Genomic DNA, 26,385 nt, shown 5'->3' on the forward strand with positions numbered 1-26,385 from the left:
GGCAGGTGGCCAAATTGCTCAAGCCTCCCATGTGACCATCTGTTCCATCTTGGGATCTTAATCTGGTCTTGTCCATGCTGGTGCACCCCTTTTGAGCCTTTTTGTGCCTGCTCAACAAAATACCTTATCCTTAGAGCAGTCTTCTTGGTGGCTATCACCTCTGCTACATGCTTCTGAGCTGCAGGCTTTTTCTTGTAGGTCTCCCTTCCTGGAGTTCTCTAGGGAGTGGGTTGTGTTGTGGTCTGTTCCTTCCTTTTTCTTCCACAGGGAGTTTCTCCTTTTCATGTCAATCAGTCAGTGTTGGGAGGGATCTTCTGAGCAGAAACCATTGTGCAAGTTGGATGTTAGTTGGGTCCTTCGCTCTTATGTGCAGAGGATCCAGGAGATTAGGAAATCAGATCATCTCTTTGTTCTTCTATCGGGTCCTTGTAAGGGGGATGGCGCTTTCAAGGCTACCATTGCGCGCTGGATTAAGGAGACTATTGCTTCCGCTTATCTTCTTCAGATAAAGCCTGTTCCTGAATTTCTCAAGACTCATTCCACTAAGGGCAGGCAGCTTCTTGGGCTGAGTCTTCTCTAGTGCCTCCAGTGAATATTTGTAAGGCTGCTGTTTGGTCTTCTCTGCATTCCTTTGTCTGACGCTACCATGTAGAACCCAGAGGGAAGACCAAGCCAGGCCCATGTCCAGGCCATCCTGCAAGAACTCTAAGATGGCAGGCAGGGAAGCACAAAAAGAGACCACTCCACGCACAGCACAACACATGTAGATGTTCACACAAATCGGGATGCGGTATTCGATGAACGTGTTCTGGTGTTTTCTCTTCGGGGGTCCCACCCTTGATGGGTACTTTGGTACCCATCTGTGAAGATTTAACTATACTGATTTATCAGGCGACACAGAAGGAAAAATTAGGTTCTTACCTGCTAATTTTCTTTCTGTTAGTTCCCCACCCCTTCTGTCTTTATGTGGTGATTGCCGGTTTTGCTCGTAAGCAGATTTTGATTTTTCTGCGGGTTCTAGTATTTTTCTAGGCTGGGGAGATATAAGAACAGCAGCTATGGCTCAGCTGGCTTAGCTGGTGAGCTGTGGGGACTTTTTCACTGCAGGATTTTAGTTCTATACATGTTCCAACAGTTGTTACCATGTGTTTGTTGTTTTTAACCTCCTGTTCGGAGTGTTTTTACTGTTCTCAGTTCGTATTTTCCTAGGTTCTGCTTGGCTATTCAGCAGACTGGGATGTAAAGGGAGCCTCAGCTAATATACTACAACCAAGTTTTGGTCTCAGTCTCCACCTGCTGGTCACAGTGAGATTTAACCCAGTTGTGAAGATTTAACTATATCGATCTACAGGCTAACAGAAAGAAAATTAGCAGGTAATTGCTCCTTCATTGCTGTCCCTTGTGGGGTTTTCCTCCATTCATCTTATTTTCTTCATTGTTTTCATTTTCAGTACCTTCCCCTTTATTTTATTTGGTATTCTGCTCTTCAAGGGTGGTTGTTGTTTTTTTTCTGTGCAACTGTTAAGTCTTTTTAGGCCTGAATACTGACCTCAATTTGAGCTTTGCCTCTTTATGATGCTCAAGCTTGAGGAATTTTAATTCAGTTGCAATTCTTTTCTTGATATCCAAGAAGATCCCCAGTAGCTTCTAAAGGTGCACCCAATACAGTCAGATGATCTCTGCAATGGACTTGCACACTTGATACATTGGGTGCCTTGGTCCTAATCATGAGCTTAACTCTTGTTTTTTCTGTTTTAAAATTTTGGCTCCTCAAAGGCCAATCCATAGACTTTGGTACCAGAAGCATTGGCCTTGATGGCTGCTCAGATTTCTTCTACCACTGAGAGTGCACTGGCATCAAACATCTAATAGGTCCTCACCTCCTTCAACATCAGCAGCTGATAGTAGCCCAAGGACTGATCAGCTCTTTAGTGAAGGTGCTGGAGCACTGATCTCAGAGTAGACAGGTTCTTGCTTCGAGTTTGGTACAGTTTCTTTCTCAGGCTGTCTCTAATTCACTTCCTTAGCCTTTGCCAATGCCTGCTGCTCTCAGTAATTGGTACTGGGCCATGCTCAGGGAGGAGCTGGGACAAATGTTTCAGCTACATGCCACTCAGGCACTGAGAGAGCTTGTACCATCTGTAAGTCTTCTTCAATTCCTTCCTTTTTTTTTTTTAGTTCAATTTCTCTATTAATTATCAACAGTGAACAAAAACAAAACACACTGTGGCAATGCAATGAGTCTACCATAAAGTACTGGAATGTTGCTCATCAGTTTAAAAGAAATGGGATTTGCTATGTAAAATCTAGAATATCTATTTTCTCAATTGCCAGTAAGAATCTCTGGAATTCAATTCCAGGTATAATGAGATTATGCAAAGATCGTATATCTTTCAAGAAATTGTTAAAAACACAATTGTTTGTGGACACCTTTCTCTAACTCTGTGGTTTTTATTTTAGATTTAAAGAATTCTGTATTAAGGAAACTTTTTGGGAACATTGACTTATTTGTTTACTGCCCCCTTTCTTTCTGTCTTTCTTTCTTTCTCTGCCCCCTTTCTTTCTTTTTTAAATTTTTCTTTTAACAAGTTTTATTGAATTTTCACAATGGCAAATACACCAGATAGCCAAATCCCAAACCCAAAACATAAACAGTCATACTGGTGGTACTCTTCAATATAAGGCAATACTGTCCAACCCAAAATTTCCCTCCTCCCTGCCCCCCTTTCTTTCTTTGTCTCTCTCTCCCTGCCCCCTTTCTTTCTGTCTATCTTTCTGTCTCCCTGCCCCCCCTCAAGCCACCGCCGCCGATTTCTCCCTGCTTCCCCGATGCCAGGCCAGGCGCGTACAAGTGCCAGGCCCACAGCCTTCCCTCTCAGAATTGATTTTTTTTTTTGGGGGGGAAAGGCTGTGGGCCCGGCGCTTGTATGCACTTGGCCTGGTGGGGAAGCAGTGATAACAGAACGCAAAGGCAACGTGAGTCGATCACGGAGCCCATCCTTGGCTCCGCGATCAACTTGCGTTGCCTTTGCAATCTACTGGTCGATCGCAATTGACCTTTTGGGTACCCCTGCCCTAAACTGTACCGTTCCCTCGGGTTTTCGCAGCCCAAATGCATGACCTTGCATTTCTTAGCATTACATTTTAGGGCTCCTTTTACTAAGGTGCGCTAGCGGTTTTAGTGCATGCTACAATGCCATGCACGCTAAATGCTAACGCCTCCATAGAGCTTGCGTTAGTATTTTTAGTTCAGCACGTGTTTTTTGCGTGCGCTAAAAACGCTAACGCACCTTAGTAACCAAATTCCAGACCATTCTTCAAGCTTCGCCAGGTCTTTCTTCATGTTATTCACACCATCCGGCGTGTCTACTCTATTGCAGATTTTGGTATCGTCCGCAAAGAGGCAAATCTTACCCGACAATCCTTCAGCAATATCGTTTATAAAAATGTTAAAAAGAACAGGCCCAAAAACAGAACCTTGAGGCATACCACTAGTAACATCTCTTTCCTCAGACCGATCTTCACCAGTAAATATTGACCACAGAAGTACCTAGCCTGGGATGTGGTGCTCATGTAGTTAAGGCTTCACATTCAGAGACATTTGGTCTACTCAGGAGACTCAGCTTCATATTGGTCTCCTGGAGGTGTGGGCAGTGTGTAACTTTTTGAGACTTTTTGAGAACAAATAAAGTGTGATATTATCATGGCAATTTTGGTTTTAAGCGGGTTATAAATAAACTAGTCTTTAAGCCCGTTACATTAACGGGTGCTAGAACATATGTGTGTGTGTCTGTCTTTATTTCTTTCTCTCTCTCTCCTTAGCTGCTTTTTTTCTTTCTGCCTTTCTTTTTCCTTGGCTGTCCATCACCACCCCTTGCCTGCTCCCCCTGTCCATTTTCCCTTCCTTTTACCTCCCCTGTGTCCACTACCACCCCTTCACTGCTCTCCTTATTCAGCAGCAGCCCTTCTCCCTTTGTTTTACCTCCCCCCTGTCCAGCAGCACCTCTTTCCTTCTCCCCCTGTCCAACATTAGTCCTCCGTTCCTTTTCTTCAACCCCCTGTCCATCAGCATCTCTTTCGTTCTCCCCCTGTGCAACAGGTGCTAGAGTAGACGACTGGTTTTTTTTTCCTTTCTCTCTCTGTGCTTGGATGCTATCTGTCTGTCTGTCATTCTTTCTGTCTGTGTCTCTGTCTTGCGCCATGCCTGCCTATCTCTCTGTGGCCCCCTTCTCTTCCCCGGCATGATTGGTGTGTGCCCCCAGAACACCCTTCCCCCCAAAGCAGCCCCGTTTCCCAATGCCCCTGCCCCCTTTTGTGCCATGCCTGCCTGCTCCGTGGCCCCTTTCTGTTTCCCCCCTATGATTGCTGTCTGGCCCAGGAAACCCCTCTCCCCAAAGTAGCCCCCTTTCCCTCTCCCCTTGTTGAGCCATGCCTGCCTGTTCTGTGATCCCCTGCCCATGACTGCTATGTGCCCCCAGCACACCCCTACCCCCAAAGCAGCCCCTTTCCCTCTTCCCCTGCTTGCCTGCCATGCCTGCCTGCTCCCTGTGCATCAGCATCAGCATTTCCCTCCCCCTCACCTGTTCCTTTGTAGCAGCATGGAGATAAAACGGCTCCCTTAGTTCTTTGCTGGATTTTTTTTTAAGTTTAAAGATGCCTACGCGGCTCCTCTCACGATCCGACCTGCGTCGGAAGCCTTCTCTGACACAGGCCGGGATCGTGAGAGGAGCCACGGCGGCAGTTTTAAACTTAAAAAAAAAATGCAGCGAACTAAGGGAGCCGTTTTCAAAGCCGCCGCCGCGGCTCCTCTCATGAGCTGCACTTATATTATGTCGGAAGATGAGAGAGGAGTTGCGGCGATGGCGGCAGATTTCAAATTAAAATAATTTATGCGGCCAGCCGGCTCCCTCGAAACCCTCCCCCCCTTTCCCTTCCCGCGGTCCGTCTGGCTGCGTTGTTCTCTCCCTCATTCTCAAACCGTCCGTGCCAGCTGAAGTGGGAGTGGGGGGGACTCAGCACCGGCTGGGCGACTCGAGCCGCCGGCCCCCAGGAGCTCGAGGCCGACGGCGGACATGGCTTGCGTTGCCGAGTTTGGTGACGTACAACCCGCGCATGTGCACTAAAAAAAAACCGACAGATCAGGGAACACATTTTTTTTAGTGCGCATGCGGCCTAGCATTTTATTATATTAGATAAAGACTTTCAGAGGTCGGCTGTTGAACCAAACAATCAGGTTTACTTTATCACATGGGGTGGCATGGGATCCTACCCCTTGTGTCTGGAAGCAATCAGGATGTGGCATTGTGCCTCTAGCCATGGTATCAGCAAATACACTTTATCCAATCTCTTTCACTTATGCCCAGGCTGGGCTGAATCTGGAGGATCATGTCACAGTTCACAATGTCAGAGCCATAATGATGTCAACACCCAACTTGAGATCAATCTCCATCAAGGAGATTTGTAGAGCTGCTATGTGGTCTTCAGTCCACATATTCACATCTCTTTATTGCCTCAAGCAAAATTCCCGACTTGACAGCCGGTTTGATTAAAGAATCCTGTAGAATTTAGTTGGAGTCTAGAATCCAACTCTTATCCATTCCTTTCTGTTCCAGGATGTGCTTTCACAACAGGGACTTTTACATCAGTTAATGGTTCTGGTTGGCCTTGCTTTTGCAAGTCCCTATTGTCAGTTATTATTTTCAGCGAGTCTGGTAGCTTATGTATTTATACACATGAGTATATAATGTCTTGCTTGCACTTGGAAAAAGCGACATTACTCATCTGTAGTAGGTGTTCTCCAAGGACAGCAGGGCATATGAAGGCTCAAAGGGGAAAAAAGATCAAGGTCCATATTTTTAAACATTTTACGCTGCTTCATTCTAATGTTCCTCCTCAGAACTATCATCAGTATTGTCATTAGTAGGCAGCGCATCAAAAATTATATCAAGCAGCCTTTAAAAACACCTGTCTTTAGAATTCTAGGGTCATTTTTCTCAACATTCCATTTTTTGGGCCTTGATAGTTCTTCCCTCTTAGTCTTATATGTTCTCACATACCCTCCCATCTCACCTTGGAGTTTAATTCTCTACTTTTTATACAAATGTAGGTCCTGTGTGAATCAGACAGTCAGGAAGGCATGGCATACCATGTGGATGGCCTGTCGAAGCTTATAGAAGGTAACGCTGGGCAGTGTCTGTACCAGTGCTCCATGGATGATGTCATCCACCTGTGAGAGTAAATATCCTGCAGTCATTAGAGAACATTTGCTACTGGGAGAACGAGACGGCACTTTCTAAAGTTAAAAGGGGATAGATTCCATACAAACGTAAGGATGTTCTTCTTCACCCAGAAAGTGGTAGAAAACTGGAACGCTCTGTTATAGGGGAAAAAAACCTTCCAGGGTTACAAGATAAAGTTGGACAAGTTCCTGCTAAACTAGAACGTACGCAGATGAGGCTGGACTCATTTAGAGCACTGGTCTTTGAGTGGACTGCTGGGCACGATGGACCACCGGTCTGACCCAGTAGTGGCAATTCTTATGTTTGCAGACTCATTAAGGATGTTGACTCATTAAGGATGAGACTCATTAAGACTGTTGAATTTAATGTAAAAGACATGTGATCTCCTTAACATTGTTGCAGCAATTATACTTTTATCATTTAAGCAATTTCATAGTAAACAGTGTATCAGAGCCATTGTAGCCATTCCTAATTAGACATGATGATAGCACAGGATTGATTCAATATCAAAATACAAACTTAATTTCACATATAAATAAAGATTTGCTTTGTCTCCCCCCCCCCCCCCCAAAAAAAAAAGTTGCCTAGTTATTCTATTTTATAAAATATTTTCAATTTGACAGCTTAAAAGAAGAGAGTTGGCTCATATGCAGGCCCTGGCAGAAGAGTGGAAAAGAAGAGACAGAGAGAGGGAGGCCCTAGTAAAGAAAAAGGTAAAAAATGATTTGTAAATAGTACTGCGTGGTTTAATGTGTGCAGGCAGGCAAAATACTACAGAGCGCTTTAATGCATTTGTGTGGTAACTTGTTCTTACACATTAACTGAGCATTAAGGGATTAGTAGCATCCTTTTAGTTAAAGGATTCCTATTTTTTTATTGCTTCCACAGCTAACATTACAATCTATACTGACTGCCGTTCAGATGGAATGTCTATTTGAGTGTGCAGTTGTCTAAACCAGCAATAAAAGTTTTTTAATAAACTACTGATTTGTTCTTTAAGGTAGCAGAGTATAGTATTTTAGAAGAACAGCTACAGAAAACATTGTCAGACTTGGAAAAACGTGAACGTCAGCTTGTCAGTGCTGAAACAGAGGTAAGGTTCGAATAGTTATATTAGAAAAAAATTGAAATTCTCTCTTTTTTGTGTGTGTGGGGGGGTGCTGGTAGTAATCTTATTAGCTATGGTTTTGCTGTGGTTTCTCTTGGCTTTGAGGGAAACAGAACCTCCGAGAATTACTCCATTAAGAACAGAAAAAAAAATACTGTGAAGGCTCCTATTTGAAAATAATAATCTTAAGTTATTCTAGTTTTTACATTGAGCCTAATGACCCATTCAGTTTTTAAGTGTTGTATGTAATTCATGTGTCTGTCTTCTACTTGCTGAAATGCGATAAGTCTTAAAATATTCTTAAAATGAAAATAGCCAGCAAACACATTAGTCATGATTTGTACTAAAGTATGTCCTCCCCCCTCCCTTTCCAAGCCTCAAGATAGGGGAAAACAGCAATCAATAAATTAGGCCTATTTTTCTTAGACTTATTAGCCCCCCCCAAAAAAAACAACAAACAAACAAATAAACAAAACATGAATTCTGGGTCTCCAAAAGGCAAGAACAAGTGTGGGTAGTTGTACAGATGTCATATTTGTAAATTTAAAGGTTTGTTTTATATTGTTTATATATAGCCCATATTAAGACACCATTCTTTTTCAGTCCCCTTTCTCTCTAAATTAAAATATTCCTTATTGTAGATATGTCGCCTTTATTCTAAATGCTATTTTAGATATTTTTGTTTAAATTGAGGAACAGTACTTCCCTGTTCTCTTAGAACCTGCTACTGGATCATTTTGCTAATCTGTAATATTTTGCATAGTGATTACTTTGGACAGCAACAACTATTTTCAAATTCTAGCTCAAAAAAATAAAGTCCGAATTGCAAATGGAGCATGAGCGTGGCCTTCAGGAGCTACAGGATACTATGCGCCGTGTCAAAGAAGACTGTACGCACCAAGTAGAGATGGAAAGATCAAAAATCAAACAATTGGAAGAGTACAAACTTCACTTACAGCAGCAAGTAAGTGAAGGATAAATGCTCATTTTCACAGAAGGAATTATATCAAAATACTTTGCTCAGGACAGGGCATACGAGTAAATTTTAATCATGTATCACCACTCCTTTCTTGGAAGCATTGGCTAGCAGTCACTTAGGCCCTGAAGCTATACATGACAGCTAAAGATAGATACCTAGATTGGTACACATTAATTATTTGAAAGGCGTAATCAACAATAATTAAAAATTAGCACCTCAAAATTAATGTAAATTGCACTTAATTGGATGGTAGACGCCTACCACTTTGAGGTAGGCATCTAGTCCAAGGCACCTACCAGGACGTAGGCATGGTTAGAGGGCAGATTATGGGCGTATTTGTCATGTAGGCACCTGTTTTGGACAGGCACACTCATTGAGGCCAAGAAACCCCTGGCATAAATATGGTGTATCTAAGCCTACTTTAAGTACAATTCTTTAAATTTTATTCAATAAAGGCCTGATTCTATAAATGGTGCCTAAAAATTATGCTGCCAAGTAGTGTTGCACGTAAGTGTGCCTAACTTTTATAGAAACACACTTACGTGCAACACTATTTGATGGCCTAAATTTTAGGCACCTTTTATAGAATAAGGCCTTTACTGAATAAAATTTAAAATTCTCATTATATTCGGAGTTCTTAATTAATTAACACCTGATATCTGTTTAATAAATACATTCCTTACATGTCTACCAAATTCCTTTGCTTCCAGCATGAGGATTTTATGGTGATTTCTCCATCTACTGCCTACCTGGAATATGTGCATCACACACATTTTATTTTTTAACCCATTCCCTTTGGAACTCCATTCCCTCTTATCTTCAAAAGGAACCATCTTTTATTAAAATTTAAGACAGGATTAAAAGCCTGTTTCTTTAGTTAAATGTTTGATGAGGTGCTTTGTCATGCTGGGTGAACACTGGGATTTGATTGGTGGATAATGACTTCCTTTTCTCGCTTTCTCTTTCACTGAATACTTCTACACGGATGGGAAAAGGGGGCAATATCTGGAAAGCAATATATACTAATGCTTGAAGTATGGGAAACAAGATTCTGGATCTAGAAGCTGTGATGGAAGAAGATGAGTTGGCTATAGTGGCGATCATGGAGACGTGGTTCACAGAGAACCATGACTGGGATGTAGTTATACCGGGCTATGATCTGTTCAGGAAAGACATGGTAGGAAGAAAAAGAGGGGGAGTAGCATTATATATTCAAGATCATATTAAAGCCACAAAATTGCAGGATCTGAAGGGCAAGGAAGAGGCACTTTGGATCAATTTGGAAAGAGGGAATGGCAAATATATTTACATTGGTGTGATATACAGGCCTCCTTCACAGATGGAAGAAGTGGACAGAGATTTAATAGTAGATGTTCAGAATATATCTAAAAAAAGAAGATGTTTTACTAAAATAGGTGATTTTAACATGCTGGATGTTGTTTGGGGTATCCCTATTGCATGGCCTTCTAGAAGTAGGGAGATCCTGGATTCTCTACAAGGAGAACTTTTCCAGCATTTGATAATGGAACCAATGCGCGAAGGGGTCATACTGGACTTAGTGCTTACAAATAAGGAAAATGTTTCTGATGTTATAGTGGGTGATCATTTGGCATCCAGTGATCACTGCATGGTACAGTTTAATATTAAGATGGGGGATTATGTCAAGGAATTGTCTGGATGGGAATGTCTGGAAGGAGTGGAAATGCAGTGGAGTAATTGTAAGAGCGATAAACCTTTTTGTGAGGCAATTAAGTGAAAGTAAGAGGAAAAGAAGGCTGCTTTGGTTCTCAAAAATAGTAGCTGAGAAGGTAAGGAATAAGAGGTTAGCATTCATAAACTACAAAAGATCACGGAAAGAGAAAAACAAGCAGAACTATCTGGAAAAGTTAAGAGAGGCTGGTCATGTAGTCAGGAAAGCAAAGATGCAGATGGAAGAAAAAAGAGCCGACACGTTATAATGGAGAGAGAAGACATTTTTTAGATATATCAGTGATAAGAAAAATTGCAAAAGTGGCATTGTGAGACTCAAAGGTGAAGGAGAGAAATATGTAGAAGCTGATAAAGAAAAGGCTGAATTGCTTAACAAATATTTCTGTACTGCGTTCACGGCTGAGGTGTTAGGAGCGAGACCACAGAAGACAAACATGAATAGGGATGGAGGAGTGGTAGACCCTGATCAATTTTCAGAGGGCTGTGTTCTTGAGGAGCTAGCTAAAATAAAAGTAAACAAAGCGATGGGGCTGGATGGTGTAAATCCGAGGGTGCTAAAGGAACTTAGGGATGTTCTGGTGTCTCCGCTAATTGACCTCTAGAGTCGGAAGTGGTACCGGAGGACTGGAGAAAGACAGATGTGTACACAGAAGTGGAAGTAAGGAAGAAGTAGGTAATTACAGGCCAGTAAGTCTGACTTCTGTGGTAAGCAAATTAATGGAAACACTTTTTAAAACAGAGAATGGTGAAGTTTCTGGAAACCTGTGGATTACAGGACCAGAGGCAACATGGATTCACTAGAAGTAGGTCTTGTCAGACAAATCTGATCTATTTCTTTGACTGGATGACCAGAGAATTGGATAGTGTGCTAGATGTGGTGTATTTAGATTTTAGCAAAGCTTTTGACAGTGTTCCACGCACTTGTCTAATAAATAAACTTGAGTGTCCTCTGGATGGGTCCCAAAGTGACAGGCTGGGTCAAGAACTGGTTGAGTGGAAGACAGAGGGTAGTGATCAATGGACATCGCTCTGAGGAAAGGTATGTTACCAGTGGTGTGCCTCAAGGTTCTGTTATTTGGCCTGTTCTTTTTTTTTAACACTTTTATAAATGATATTGCTGCAGAGCTGTCGGGTAAGATTTGCCTCTTTGTAGATCAGGGGTGTCAAAGTCCCTCCTTGAGGGCCGCAATCCAGTCAGGTTTTCAGGATTTCCCCAATGAATATGCATAAGATCTATTAGCATACAATGAAAGTAGTGCACGCAAATGGATCTCATGCATATTCATTGGGGAAATCTTGAAAACCTGACTGCATTGTGGCCCTTGAGGAGGGACTTTGACACCCCTGTTGTAGGTGATACCAAAATCTGCAATAGAGTAGACACGCTAAATGGTGTGAATAACATGAAGAAAGACCTGGCAAAGCTTGAAGAATGGTCTGAAATTTTGCAGCTAAAATTTAATGCTAAAAAAATGCTAGGTTAATGCATTTGGGCTGCAAAAGCCCAAGGAAATAGTACAGTTTAGGGGATGAAGAACTTATGTGCACGACAGAAGAGCAGGACTTGGATGTGAGTGTATGTGATGATCTTAAGGTGGCCAAACAGGTTGAAAAGCTGACGGTGAAAGCTAGAAGGATGCTAGGGTACATAGAAAGAGGTATGGCCAGTAGGAAAAAGGAGGTACTGATGCTCCTGTATAAGACTCTGGTGAGACCTCATTTAGAATATTGTGTACAATTCTAGAGGCCGCACCTTCAAAAAAAATATAAAAAGGATGAAGTCAGTCCAGAGGAAGGCTACTAAAATGGTGTGTTAGTCTTCATTATAAGTCATATGGGGACAGACTTAAAGATCTCAATCTGTATACTTTGGAGGAAAGGTGGGAGAGGGGAGATATGATAGAGATGTTTAAATACCTACATAATGTAAATGCACATGAGTTGAGTCGTTCATTTGAAAGGAAGCTCTGGAATGAGAGGGCATAGGATGAAGTTAAGAGGTAATAGGCTCCGGAGTAATCTAAGGAAATACTTTTTTTTTACAGAAAGGGTGGTAGATGCGTGGAATAGTCTCCTGGAAGAAGTGGTGGAGACAGAGACTGTCTGTATTCCAGAAAGCATGGGATAGGCACATGAGATCTCTTAGAGAAAGAAATAATGGTTACTGCAGATGGGCAGACTAGATAGGCCATTTGGCCTTTATCTGCCATCATGTTTCTATTTTCATTTTTACATTTTATATATTGTAAATAATTTTCTACTGTATTTGCTCAGTGTGATCTGTATTACATATCAATGGACAAAAGAAGGGATTCTGAATTTGAGTCCTGTGTTTAGACATGTTTTTCTCTTAGATTTAGTGCCATTATTTATACATCTATATTGTACATTTTCCAGAGGGGGAGTGTCATGACTGGACCCATTACATATTTCCCTGCCCTAAAAGATTTATAGGCATTTTTGTAATTGAGGCAGTGAAGGTTAAAGTAATGTGTTCAAGGTCCTGGGGGGTGTAGAAGTTGAGATTTGAAACCTGGCTTTCTTGGTTCTCAGTCTGATAGTCATAACCACTATGCTACTTCTTTTCACACATAGTAACTGAGCAGATTTTAACTTCTGCCTTGTTCTCAGGAAGATCTGACTTGAAATATGTCCATTGCCATTATCTTGATGCATTACACCGCCTCGTTTTTTTTAGGGTATGCTCTGATCTCTGGAAACTGTTCCATAGATGATAGTCTTGTAATGGGTACTACTTTCAGGATCTCCCTTCAAAGCCACTTCTGCTGCATGAGGAACTGTGTTTTTAGTTGAGAACTTCTCTTCCCAGGCATAAAGGATTGTTTATGCTATCCTTTTGATAAGGAGAGTGCAGGATCATCAATTACGTATGTTTTTTTACTTGGTCTTTTGAAATACTTCAGTTTTCCAAAATAACTGGCTGTAACAGCATATGATAATGTAGGAAAAAACCTTTGCAGTTTATTACCACTGGAAAAGGACAGTATGGCTTATTTTACATAACTGCTTTGTATCAGGGCTGACGCAAGGCTATCTGAGAGACAAAAAAAAAAACAGAAGAGTCCTTGCCTTAAATTGTAACACACAGAAAAAAAGGCAAAGTATGGAAACTCAGGTCCCAACTAGGATCCCAGTTTTGGCACTGTAAACTTCAAGGGATATACAGACAACTGAAAATAAAATAAAAACATGTAAATACAAAATTGCATAAAATCCATAATACAGATATAAGTCTAACATAAAACATTGTGAGACTTTAAAAACTTTTCATATCATTAAGAACCAAAAACCACATGAAAAAATAAATAAATAAAACAGAACTAGAAAAACATCAAAGAATAAATGCACCATAAAACCACAATATAAAAAATGACTTCTAAAACAATGATAGATAAAAATTGGTAGTAAAAGATGTGTAATCTTGCCACTAGCAGAAACAAGTACACGCCATAGGGAGATTGAAGTAACTAGAAAGTAGTGCACAAAGGATGACACAGGTGCTGTGTGCTATATTCCAGGCAAATAATAAAAGACACAAATGAAGCCGTTCAACAAAGAAACTGAGCAGTGCACATACCAAACGCATTATGGTACAGGAAACTGTGTCAGTTCTGTAAAAAGCAATATAAACAAACAAAAGAAGTAAGTAAAAGGATGCCGAGGGAAAATGGGAAACTAAATAAACATATTTGAAGGAAGAGAGACTCACTGTCTTGACATCTTCACAAGGTTTGTGTGCCAAGAAAGAGGCACATATCCGTGACAGGCAGTATTTAAAGGCAAGGCTAGGAGGTCACGTGACGCTATGAGCGGGTGAGGACACGTTTCCGATCCGCTCCGGGACCCCGCTCCTCCTATAGCCAGCTTTGAGGCTTTTTTGGCGATCGGGTCGGCGCTGCAGATAAATCATCTGCTGAGTTAAATCATATGGAACGTTATTTGACGCGCTCCCAAGACACAGCGCGTATGAAGCCGGCTCGAAAGGACAAGGAACGAACGAGCACCAGCACGGTAAAAATGGCGGCCGCACCCGGCACTGCTGTGTCGGAGTTCACAGCTGCGGCGATCAATGATATTAAAGTGGCGGTGGCACAGGTTCTGGGTCCACAGTTGGAAACAATAACAGTCCAAATGACCCGTTTAGAACAACTGCTCACCGACACGGCTGAGCGAACAACTGAGCTGGAACAACGGGTATCTACTGCTGAGGACACCATCAACTCTCACGAGATGGATTTAGCAGCCCTCCAGGAAACGGTTCAGATGCAGGCAGCAAAACTCGACGACCTAGAGAACCGTTCGCGCCGGGGGAACCTTAGATTCTTAGGTATCCCTGAAACTATCCCGGACGCCCAGCTGCTGGCTGAGTTGGAGGGCTGGCTGGAACTGGAGTTTCCTGATATAGCATCCTTGGGCCCTCTCTGCCTGGAACGTGCCCATCGCCTGGGAGCCCGCCCTGCTAGGGATTCCAGGCCCAGGGTTGTGCTGGTTAAATTTCTAAACTACAGGCACAAAATGGACATTTTGAGGCAATACCGTGCTAAAAGAGATGCCCTAAAATTCCGGGGCACTACTATTCGGATTAGTCAGGATTACTCAGCTGCCCTTACAGAACGCCGGAAAGCCTTCTATCCTCTATGCACTAAATTGGTGGAAGCTAAACAACGTTTCCAATTCATATATCCTGCGATTCTGAAGATTCAGCATGAGGGATCATGGCATTTGTTCACGGTGGCTGCTGAAGCAGCGGACTATATTAATAAAAATCTGCACTCTTCATCAGAGCCTCCGTGATACCTATTTGAGCAATATGGAGATATGGAGATAGAAGTTTGAAACAAACAAAGCAAAAACTGCAGACCTTGTACACGATGCAGGCAGGCTTTATTATAGAAATTTGAAAGACTGACCGTTCCGTGGATTCCTCACAGTTTGTTTACAAAGCTTGAATTTGAAAATGTTTATTGTTAATTGGAGGGGTGGGGTCCTGTAGGGTGTCATCATGGACCTCTAGCATGCTCCTAGGGGGCTATGTTTTTGGGTGTAAATGGGGTTGGGGAGAGGGAGGGTTGTTGGGTGGGGAACAGATTGCTACACAAAGGTCATGGCTTTTGAATGTTAGTTGTTTGATATTCTATTTAAGAATTATGCTTGTTATTTTCTATGTCCAGGATGCTTCAAGACACTTGGGTGGGGCTGGGCACCCAGGTGTTCTACACATGCTCTATTTTGTCTCTAACGGCCTGTGCTTTGAACCTGGGTGATCATTCCCTCCGTATTCTTTCCTGGAATGTGTCTGGCATCACTTCTCCGGTGAAACGATCTAAACTTTTGAGACAGATAAAACACCATCGGGCGGACCTGGCCTGCCTACAAGAAACCAAATTATCTCAGGAAGAACATCAGAAATTGAGGAGGGGTTGGGTGGGTTCTGTATATTCTGCGTCCTCCTCTGGAAAACGGGCGGGAGTTTGTTTATTAGTACGCAAAGGCTTACAATGCTCTATTACACCAATTTCAGTAGACCCCTCGGGCAGATATCAGCTTGTACATATCTCATTGCAGGGCACGGACTTCCGGCTGCTGAATGTATATGGGCCCAATACCTACTCCCAAGAATTTTTTGACTCACTGATATCTCTGGGGCTTCAAGACTCATCGATACCTGTGGTAGTAGCGGGAGATTTTAATCAGGTGATGAACGTGACACTTGACCGTTCTACGTCCGAGGTGTCTTCTTCCTCCACACTGACCAAGGGCATCCCATTTCTTTGTAAATCTTTGGGTTTGATAGACCCCTGGCGCCTTTTACACCCAATGGAGCGGGATTATACACATCAATCTCGTGCCCATGGGTCCTTCTCCCGGTTAGATTATATTTTGGTTCCTGAATCCGTGTTTCCACAAATTTCAGAGGCAGTTATCGGACCGCTCGAGATTTCTGACCATTGCCCTATATGGGTTGATATGGCTTGGTCACTATCTCCTTTAGGTACACGCAGGTGGCGCTTCCCAGCCTATCTTCAAGATGACCCGGCTTTTTGGGAATATTTACGAAATAGCTGGGAGGACTACTTGCTCACTAATGCCCAACATCGCTTAAACCCTGGTATATTTTGGGAGGCCGCTAAGGCGGTTCTTAGAGGTGCAATCATTGCTTATGTGGCGGCAAGGAACAAACGCATATCGGCCGACATTATTAGGTTAGAGCATCAGTGCTCCTCTCTGAAGGCGGCCTATCTTAGTGCTCCTACAGCAGTGTTGCGGGAAGAACTCCACTTGGCACAGATCTCTTTAAATGAGTTACTTCATGATCGCTATAAACGTTCCCTTATTTATCGTAAATACAAATTTTACCGTTATGGGAATAAGCCAGGTCGGATGTTGGCATCCTTAACTAAAAATTGGCAGGAGTCTAGATATATTTCAAAGATCCGATGGGGTCCGGCTGGTCATTCCACTAAACCAATAGATATAGCCGAAGCGTTTTACCGGCATTTCTCCACTTTTTATTCGGAGCCGGGCCCCTATCGTGGTCCAGAAGTTTCAGACTATCTGGAAGATGCGGGTCTACCTCGCTTTACTGATCGGCAACGAGATGCTTTAAATAGACCCATACAGGCCATAGAAATTCAATAAAGCGATCAAGAACTTGCGTGCGTATACTGCCCCGGGCCCGGACGGATTTTCAACCGAATTTTACAAGCAACTGTCACCCCAGTTATGTGACCCATTGATGAGATATTATGAAGAGGCCATGCAAACAGGTACATTCCCGGTTTATGCCAACACGGCCACTATTACTCTTCTCCCTAAACCAAATAAACCTAAAGATGAGGTCGAGTCATATAGACCGATTTCTCTAATTAATGTGGATATAAAAATTATGTCACGTTTACTGGCTAATCGATTGACACCCCTCCTACCTCATATTATTTCTCCAGCACAGGTGGGATTTGTTCAGGGTCGTCATTCGGTCCTTAACGTCCGTCGGGCCTTGTTGGCAATGTCAAGGGCGCAAGCGGCAGATACCATGGGTGTTCTGGTCAGTCTCGATGCGGCCAAGGCCTTTGACCAGGTTCTTTGGCCTTATCTTTTTAGGGTCTTGGAACATGTGGGCATTGGAGGATGGTTTTTATCCGCATTGCAGGCCTTGTACGCTTCCCCTAAGGCGTCCATATTAGTTAATGGGATCTTTACGCAGCCCTTTCCGGTAGGTAGAGGAACCCGACAGGGATGCCCATTATCTCCTTTATTATTTCTGTTATACCTAGAACCTCTGATACGAACATTTCAAAGAGACGATGTTTTGGTGGGACTCCCTGAGGGCTCCCACCAACTTCGGGTCTTGGCTTTTGCCGACGATCTCTTGTTGACATTGGCTCAGCCTCAACAATCAATACCTCGGGCACTTGAGATCTTGGACGAATTTCACATTTTTTCTGGTCTCACTTTAAACAGACAAAAATCCTTAGTTCTCCCTCTGCAGGGGCGGGTCCGTACCTCTTGGATTGGGCCCTTCCCATTAGAATGGGCTTCTGCACCTTTACGCTACCTTGGGGTGCTGATCCCACAAGACTTATCTCAGTTATATGCGCTTAACGTTACACCATTACTAACGCGTACGGGACAGAGGCTTCGAGCCTGGCGGTCATATCCTCTATCCCTGATGGGTAAAATAGCCCTATATAATATGATGATTATTCCCCAGTGGCTATACCTCTTACAGACTTTACCTTTACTATTGCAGCGTCGACACCTTCGGGTGTTACATAAAACACTTTCAAACTACTTATGGGGTGGTACACGTTCCAGGATTTCACTTACAACTCTCTCTTTGCCCTTAGCTCAAGGGGGTCTGGGGTTATTACATTTAGGACGAATGAATGTTGCTTGTCAACTCCGTCATCTGAATGACTGGTTTTGTGGGACTTCCCATTTTTCAGCGGCCGAGGTCGAATGCCTTGCATATGCCCCATTTCACTTTAGTTATCTTATACATACTCCCTGTTTGCCTGTACGTACCCAACGTTATGGGGATTTCCTTTTATTTCCAGTGCGCAGAATCTGGAAACAAATATGTACCCAATTGCATATTCGGTTTGATGTATCGCCGTGTCTGCCCGTTATGGGTAATGGGGATTTCTCTCCAGGCTTAAGTTGGGGCGCCTCCTCCTCGTGGAGGCGGAACGGGGTGTTTTATCTGTCTCAAATTTTGAAACCAGATGGTACATTACAACATTTCCAGTGGCTGATGGACTCCCACCTAGTAACTAACAAAGATTGGTTATGTTATGGTCAACTTTTACATTATGTACAGTCTCTTCCTAAACAAGCGTTAACTGAAGATGTGCAGGACAAGCTATCTGAATCTTTTGGCTTAACTACTCAGGAGCCCATCTCGCTTCGATCACATCATCGTTTTCTTCAAAAACTGGCCGGGGAGCTGGACTATGCTGCCTTAGCACGATTGTGGACTCTAGATCTGCAAGTTTCAGTGACCGCACCTATGTTAAAGCGGAGTTTTCAGTTGGGATCCACTGTTTCGGTTGCTGCGGCGGAGAGAGAACGATATTACAAATTTTTGGTGCGAGCCTACTTTGCTCCTGTGCGCGCCCATAGAGCACGTCTTAGTTCCTCTGCGAGCTGTCCCAAGTGCCATGCTCCTAGGGCTACTCTTGGACACATGTTCTGGATATGCCCTGGCATAAGGGCCTACTGGAGGCGCATTGGTATGTTGACCCGGTCTCTTTGGAACTGCTCATGGACTCCCACAGTCACTTTTCTTTTTACCTTAAAGTTCTCTCTAGTACCGGTTCGACCGGGTATGTCTGCCTTTGTACGCCGAGCCATCTTTATTGGTATAAAAACTATATTGCAATGTTGGTTGTCCCCGCAAACACCGACAGTTTCTCACTGGCGGACACAGATGATGTACATGGCGGGCTATGAGCGTCAGGCAATTTCTGATCTTCACTCTAAGCGGGGTGTCTTATTTCTTCAATGTTGGAGGCCTTTTTGTTCTACTATGTCACCCTCAGTGCGGACGCGTTTCCTGGACTGATACTGACATTGACTGGTGGTTTATTGCTGTGACTGTTCTTCTATGGGAGGGGAGGGGGGAGGGGGGGAGGAGGGGGGTGGGTTCTGGGGGGGAAGTGTGTGCATTGTTTATTGTTTAGCTTTTGTTCTGTACACTGGTATATTTTGAAAATTCAATAAAACAGATTTAAACATAAAGGCAAGGCTATCTGAAACAGTAGGTGAACTTTTAACTGCTTCAGCCATGCTTCCTCCCATCCCCAGCAAAGGAAGCTCAAGGCATTCCTAACATTTCTCCATCCCTACCTTCACTCCCTGAGATATCCAGCATCTTTTTTTTTTTTTTTCTAACCTGCATTCTTCCCCCCACCCTCAAGTTGTCCAACATCTCTCCTCCTCTACCTCTCCTATCACCCCCCCCCCCCAAGGTATTCAGCAGCTTATTTTTCTTTGACACTGATGCAGTATGCAGTGAACCTACAAAAGACTCATAATGGCTGGCATAGGGCCTTGAGTTTTAGAGCTTGTTCAAGAAGGTGGGACCAGGCAGGTCTTGAGCATGCATGGATGCTCAGGAACTTTGCTAACCATGATGAATCTTCAGTAGACATCCTGACTGTGGCATTGGTGTCACCACTCTGGACAGACACAGAATTTGCCTAGTGGTAGGGCTAATCCCTGCTTTGTATTAAAACAAAATTTACATGTTTGAGTATCTGAATTGAAGGAAACTTGTTTCGTTAGATCAAATTCACTGTTGAGGCAACAAACAAACTTCTCATGAGGAGTTAGGGAATATAGACACATTTTATGCATGAAAGCAAAATGAAAAAGACCCAAATAATAAATTATACATTTTTCCATTTTAGTAATGAGTGTTGAATGTGGTTGGAGATACAAAATACAAGCATAGAGCCTACTCCTACACTCATTTAAATGTTTAAAGTTCATAGTTTCTTCTTGAATTTGAAGAGATCAGGAGAAAAGACTGGCTGATTTGTGCAATGAAGTAAACATAACCATATATCAATAGATTTAAATCTCTCAAAAAATGTCCATCTATAATTGCCTGTAAATTGTTCTCAAATTCAGTTACTTGTTCATAATCTCCCCTCTATGTTTTTATTTTCCCTGCAACTTATCAAGTAATACCATAGGGCCAGAGGTATACAGCATTAAGCCATTAGTCAGAGAAATCCTTCTGCTTCAACCTTTTAAATCATTTTGGCTGTACAAAGCATTATTCATTTCCTCTTTCAGACATTCCTAAACAAATTCTACTTGAAAAACTGAGTCAATAATGAGCATTTTATAGATATGCCATAGCCTTTTCAGAGCCATACCATGTACTAACTTGATAGTGTAGGGACTGGATGGAAATCTCTAAAATTTAAACTGTCATATCAAAGACATTTTGTGAAGACTTGCGTTTCTGCATTTTTTATCCTCCTCATGCCAATAGGAAAAAGTCAAATCATTTTGTTTTTTTAACCAAAATCCTTTTCTGTTTCTTCTGTTCTTCCTAAATGCTTTATCTGTGGTATATCAGTTGATTAGTAGAAATTTGAGAGTTTCTTCTAATGCTTTTACTTTCGTAGCTTCTCTTATAGGTAACTGTAGAATTATTTTTTCAAACCTTTTATAAAGTTTAGCTGTAACATATACATTTGGTTTGCTTCCCTATTTCTTTGTCACTAGCTTAATGATGCAGAGCAAAGATTTAAACTCTTGGAAAAGGAATTCCAGCAGCACAAGGAACAGCAAAGCAGCAAACCAGAAATTCAACTCCAATCTGAAATAAATCTTCTTACATTAGAAAAGGTACCTTGGTCTATTTCTAAGTTCAAATCATACTAATTAGCATTTATATTCTAGACTTTAACTGCTTCTCAAAAATTTCTGATTCCAATATTAATGTTCTATTTATTTAATATTGTCTCAAGAATAAAATCCAAAGTGGTTTCTAGTGCGACAGGCACTTTATTCCTGAACCTGTGGGTAGTCACAAAGATGGAAGGAGGCCTCAGTCAGGTCCCTGATAACTATCCTTCTCTCCCCCACCCCTGCCCCTGTAAATCAGAGTCCAAGTCCATAACTGAATTCTTAAATTCCGCTAAGGAAGTTTATTTGGCCGCAGCATGGTTACAACACAATTCACATTATTTAACAAACATATCCAATTATTCTTATGAGTAACAATGTTCAAGTAACAATAACCTGCTAAATAACAATTCTTCAACTTACCCTGAACTTTTTATCTAACAACCCCCCCCCCCCCCCCGGGAGGGCACACCATCATACCAAGCAGGGGCCAAGCTGGGGTCTGTTCACCACTGCATATGAGTAGGCACGTTGTTCAAGCGAATGCTCTATTCCCGCTTGGCCTGAGCCACCGTCCAAGCATCCCGGGCCCGGTTGACTATCTTTCCCCCCGTTCACCATTCAAGCAATTGGGGGGTAATGATGATCAAGCCTCTGTTTGCCCCTCCGTCCAAGAGGGGTCTCTCAGCCATTGGGGAGTAGGAGCCCTCACTTTATAGCAGCACAATCTAATCTAATCTTCTATTTGTGCATCGCTCATACCTATACAGGCTCAAGGCAACTGTAAAGAGAGGTAAGAGGAGGGAGAGAGAGGAAGTGGATAGGAAGGAGAGAGAGAAAAGAGGGGAGAGAGGAGAGGGTAAAGGAGAACGAGGAGGTGGCTAGGTAGGAGGGAGAGGAAAGGGAGAGAAAAAGTGGGGAGAGAAGAGGAAGGGGAAAGGGAGAGAGGAGAGGGTAAAGGAGATTAAGTATCGAACAGATGGGCTTTCAGTTTTCTTTGGAAGATGATGTGACAAGGTTCAGTTCTGGTTCTTTCTGTAAGGCCATTCCAAGTTTTGACTCCTAGAAAGGTAAGCACGGAGTGGAAAATTAGTTTTTAGTGAAGATCTTTAGTGGTTGGGAGATTTAGTAGCATCCGGTTGAAGGTTCTGCAGGAAGTAGACCATGCTATTGAGAAGAGCTGGATGAGTGGGACTGGAGAGTTTCCATAAAGTATGCAGTGAATGATGCAAGATATTTTGAATGTTATTCGTAATGGGATAGGTAGCCAGTGTATCTGTTTGATAAAGGTTGTGACTGAGTCGTATTTTCTCAGGTTGAAGATAAGTCTTACGGCAGTGTTTTGGATAAGTTGCAGTTTGTGAATTAGAGCAGTGTTGATTCCCATATAGATGGAGTTACAGTAGTCCAGTTGTGGTAGGATCATCAGTTGTACGATTAAGGCAAAGTGGTATTGGTGAAAATAAGGTCTGATTAGTCTTAATTGTCTTAGGGTGTAGAGGGATTTCTTTCAGAGACTAGATATATGGGGTTCCATGGTTAGAGTGGAGTCTAGTATACAACCTAGGATTTTGGAGGACTCATCTATTCCAAGCTTTGTGGGAGAAGTGGCTTTCTGGCTTCTTATCCAGATGTCACCTGGTTAATTAAAGAAGTTTTTTGGTTGCACTCTCCATTGTCTCCCTTTCCCTCCCTGGATTCTTAACGTCGTATTACAAGGTCTCAGTAGGGCTCCATATAAGCCCTTTCAGCAAGCTTCCCTTCTGGATTTTACAGTCAAGACGGTGTTCTTAGTAGTAATTACAGCAGTGAGATGAGTTTCTGAATAGCAAGCTCTGTCGTGCAGGGAACCATTTCTTAAGATTACAGAAGCAGGGCTGTTCTTGCCAACAGTTCCATCCTTCTTACTGAAAGTAATCTCGGCATTCTGCATTTATCAGAAAGTCCATTTGCCCGCTTTTCACCCTATGGGGTCAAGGAGAAAGCATTGCACATGTTGGATGTCAAGCAAGTTCTTCTCTGGTATCTCGAAGTTACCAATGAATATTGTGTATCAGATCACCTTTTTGCTCTGATCTGTTATGCTAAGAAAGGGATGCCAGCGTTTACAGCTTCGACTTCCAGGTGAATATATGGGGATATGTGAGCTATAGTAAGCAGCTGCCAATTGCATTGGAAAGTGCACTCCACTAGAAAAGTCACCATCTCTGGGTGGAGATTTGGGTAATTTTGCCTGAGAAAATCTGTAGAACTGGTACTTGGTCTATACCTCATATCTTTACCAGGTTCTATAGGGTGGACATTGCATTCAGGAAAGGTGCCACTTTCAGGTCCTCTGTTTTGACATTTCTGGGGCTGCTTTGGTAAGTCCCTTTTCTTTTTGTTTGTCTAGTGCAGGGCTGCCCAAGTCCGGTCCTCGAGATCTACTGGCAGGCCAGATTTTCAGGATATCCCCAATGAACGTACATGAGAGAGATTTGCATACCAAGAAGGTAGTGCAGGCAAATCTCTCTCATGCATATTCATTGTGGATAACCTGAAAACCTGGCGTTCCAGTAGATCTTGAGGACCGGACTTGGGCAGCCCTGGTCTAGTCTGCACCCTGACAGGAGACTTCGCCTGCATTTTGCCTTAAGATCAGTCTAAATTTGGAGAATTCTCTGCTTAGATGAACTGAGAGGATATTTAAAAAAAAAAAAAAAAAGGAAAACGCTCAAGAAAGTAAAGTCTGGTTTGTCTGCTTGATAGCAGCTATGGCTTCAATATAAGTTTAATGCTGGTTGCACACAGTTTTAGTATCTGTTTTGATCAGTTACTTGAATGTTATAATGTTAATGGATAGTTGGTTACAGAGCAGAATAGAATTGTAGTGTCAGGGATTTTTCCCCTTTTCACTCCTTCTGGGTGTGTCTGCCATTACAATGCCACTCGATGTTTTGGTACAAGCTGAGGGGGCAGGAGCAGCTCCCTGAACAAGGCAGAGTTCAAAAGATGATTGACAGCATTCTGCAAGCAACTTGCATGTTCAGATGCAAAATCCTAGCGTTCAGGACCACTAGATACATCTACAAGAAAGAAGATTATCAAGGTAAGAACCTAATCTTTCTGGTCTTTTGCCTATTTGAAATAAGTGGAGTGGAAATACAGTAAAAGTCATTAATGATGACCATAAATAGTAGAAGATATGTGATCTTGTTGCACATTCAAAACTGCAAGTGGTATGGGCTTTTTACAATTGTTAATGCTTGTTAACCCTAGCATGTCCCTTCTGCTTATTTAAAGCAAATAGTTAAAAGCAAGTCATTCTAGTGATTTTAAATAATTTGAGAAGGTAGCCACTGTAGCTCATCTATCCTGTTATCACTTATTATTTTATTGTCATGGTGAGTATGTTGAACTTTCCTTACCTATCCATCAAATAATGGCAGAAAAGGACATGCAGAAACAAACTAGGAGGCACAGTTCTTGAGAGAGGAGACTGCTTTAAGTGAGGGGGAATGAAGGAGAGATTTTTTTTTTTTAAATCAATCATGCTAATGAGTCCTTGAAGTATTTATATAGAGAGTGCCATTCTACAAGTTCAAGAAAGGTCAATGTTTCTTTTCTTGATCCTCATGTTTGTATTTTGCATCATATTTTAAAAAAAAAAATCTGCACAGTAAAAATTAGTGAGTGCTGACATTTTAAAGCATAAAACATTTTAAATTTTAAAATGACCTCATAAAAATCTTGGCTCATTGTGAATGTGACTCACTAGGGGATGAGTTTTGTACCACTAAGTTCTTTTAGCTGGAAAAAAAGTTGTCCTTATTTATCTTAACTTGAGGTAATACTGTATGCTACTATGACAAATATTCCTATAATCTCTGGGAATTGCATAGCTTTGGTGGAAAAGTTGTAAATGTAATATTGCAATATATCTCATAGAGGACTTGTACTTCTGTAGTGCCATCATGAGTGGTGTGTATCGTGTGTGCAGAGGATGGGGTTATCTTCTAGAGAAATCATTTTTTTATAATGCATGGTAGTTGAAATAATGCTTTAAACTTTTTTAAAAATTCAATTTGTATAAAGATTGTGAGGCTACATCATGCACTAAAAACAGGTTTGGTCAGATATTTAAAAGCCCTTATCTGTATAGTAGAAATTGTTATCTGGATAAGGTTGCCAGTCATCAGTTTTTAGTGGCATTATTCAGTGACCATGGTTTGAACTTACACCTTCTACCAGAGGAATACATTTGGGAATCAAATCTGGTTGATCTTTGAAAGTGGATAGAGAATCAAAAGTTTTAGGTGTGTTGCTCGATTCTTTGTTGAGTATGCGTTCTCATGTTAATTCACTGGGTCAGAAGGCATTTTTTAGACTTACAGTTGTAACTTATTCATGCCTATATTTTAATAGATCATTATAGGATATTAGTACAGGTGATAATACTTTCACAGTTAGATTTCTGCACTTCTCTGTACATAGGTTTCTCCGAGAACAAGCAGGCATATTTTCACACGTGGGTGAAGCCATCCACGTAACCTGGTAAGGACACTGCCAAGTGCACTGTCACTTTAATTCTTTAGGCAGTGCCCATACTGCGTGCATGCTGGTGCCTTCCTACCTGACATCAGCTCATGGGACAATCAGTTCTAAGTTTTCTGCAGAGCCAAGAAGCTGTGTCTTCAGTATTTCCTCGAAACATAGGAATAGCCTTACTGGGGAATGCTAGAAGGCACGATAAGGAATGGTAGCGTGATTTAAGGGCTCCAGTAATTACAGCCAAAAATCGATAAAATCATCATTGTTATTGTCTATTGACAATATTAATTCAGTTCGTGTACTTGTCTGAAGGTCTGTACTATCAGATGGCGAGCTCTAAAGTAGGTAAACACCACAAACCAAAGTTTGCATCTCCTCAGAAATTGTCTATTGACAATATTAATTCAGTTCGTGTACTTGTCTGAAGGTCTGTACTATCAGATGGCGAGCTCTAAAGTAGGTAAACACCACAAACCAAAGTTTGCATCTCCTCAGAAGTCGACAGAGGACAAAACGGATCCAAACTCCATACAAATGCTTATCACTGAGATCTGCGCCATGAGAGATACTGTCAACGAGATGAAAGACGATACCTCGGAGATCCAGAATGAGCTGGCTTCCCTGAAGCTGGAACTTACTCAACTGACCGGATGGATGGATGCAGTGGAAGCTAAGCAGGCCACTTCACAAACTGCCATCACGACACGATGTTTGCGAACATAATTCAACATGCAAATAACATCAAATCTCCTCTTTTGGCATTGGCTCTGGACGCTGAAAAAGCATTCAACCTTGTTAAATGACAGTATCTTTTCTCTGCTTTAAAGTGGTTTGAATTTGACCATTCCTTCATGGCTATGATTAAAGTGCTTTATATGGCTCCTACTACTAATGTAATGCCTCTGCCTCATTTCACCCCACGAGAGGCACATAGC

The 26,385-nt window shown here is 42.2% G+C and overlaps 1 protein-coding gene across 1 annotated transcript in view; it reads left to right on the top strand.

Annotated features, from left to right (window-relative positions):
• CEP120 (centrosomal protein 120) overlaps window positions 1-26,385 on the top strand; it is a 247,075-nt gene that overhangs the window by 167,273 nt on the left and 53,417 nt on the right. Inside the window, exons 14-17 of the mRNA XM_033929005.1 lie at window positions 6,863-6,952; window positions 7,240-7,332; window positions 8,150-8,311; window positions 20,798-20,920. Coding sequence (XP_033784896.1) covers window positions 6,863-6,952; window positions 7,240-7,332; window positions 8,150-8,311; window positions 20,798-20,920 — 468 coding nt within the window. The remainder of the gene's footprint in view (window positions 1-6,862; window positions 6,953-7,239; window positions 7,333-8,149; window positions 8,312-20,797; window positions 20,921-26,385) is intronic.

Source organism: Geotrypetes seraphini, chromosome 1 (genome assembly GCF_902459505.1).
Source record: "Geotrypetes seraphini chromosome 1, aGeoSer1.1, whole genome shotgun sequence".
In the NCBI taxonomy this organism is placed as follows: domain Eukaryota; kingdom Metazoa; phylum Chordata; class Amphibia; order Gymnophiona; family Dermophiidae; genus Geotrypetes; species Geotrypetes seraphini.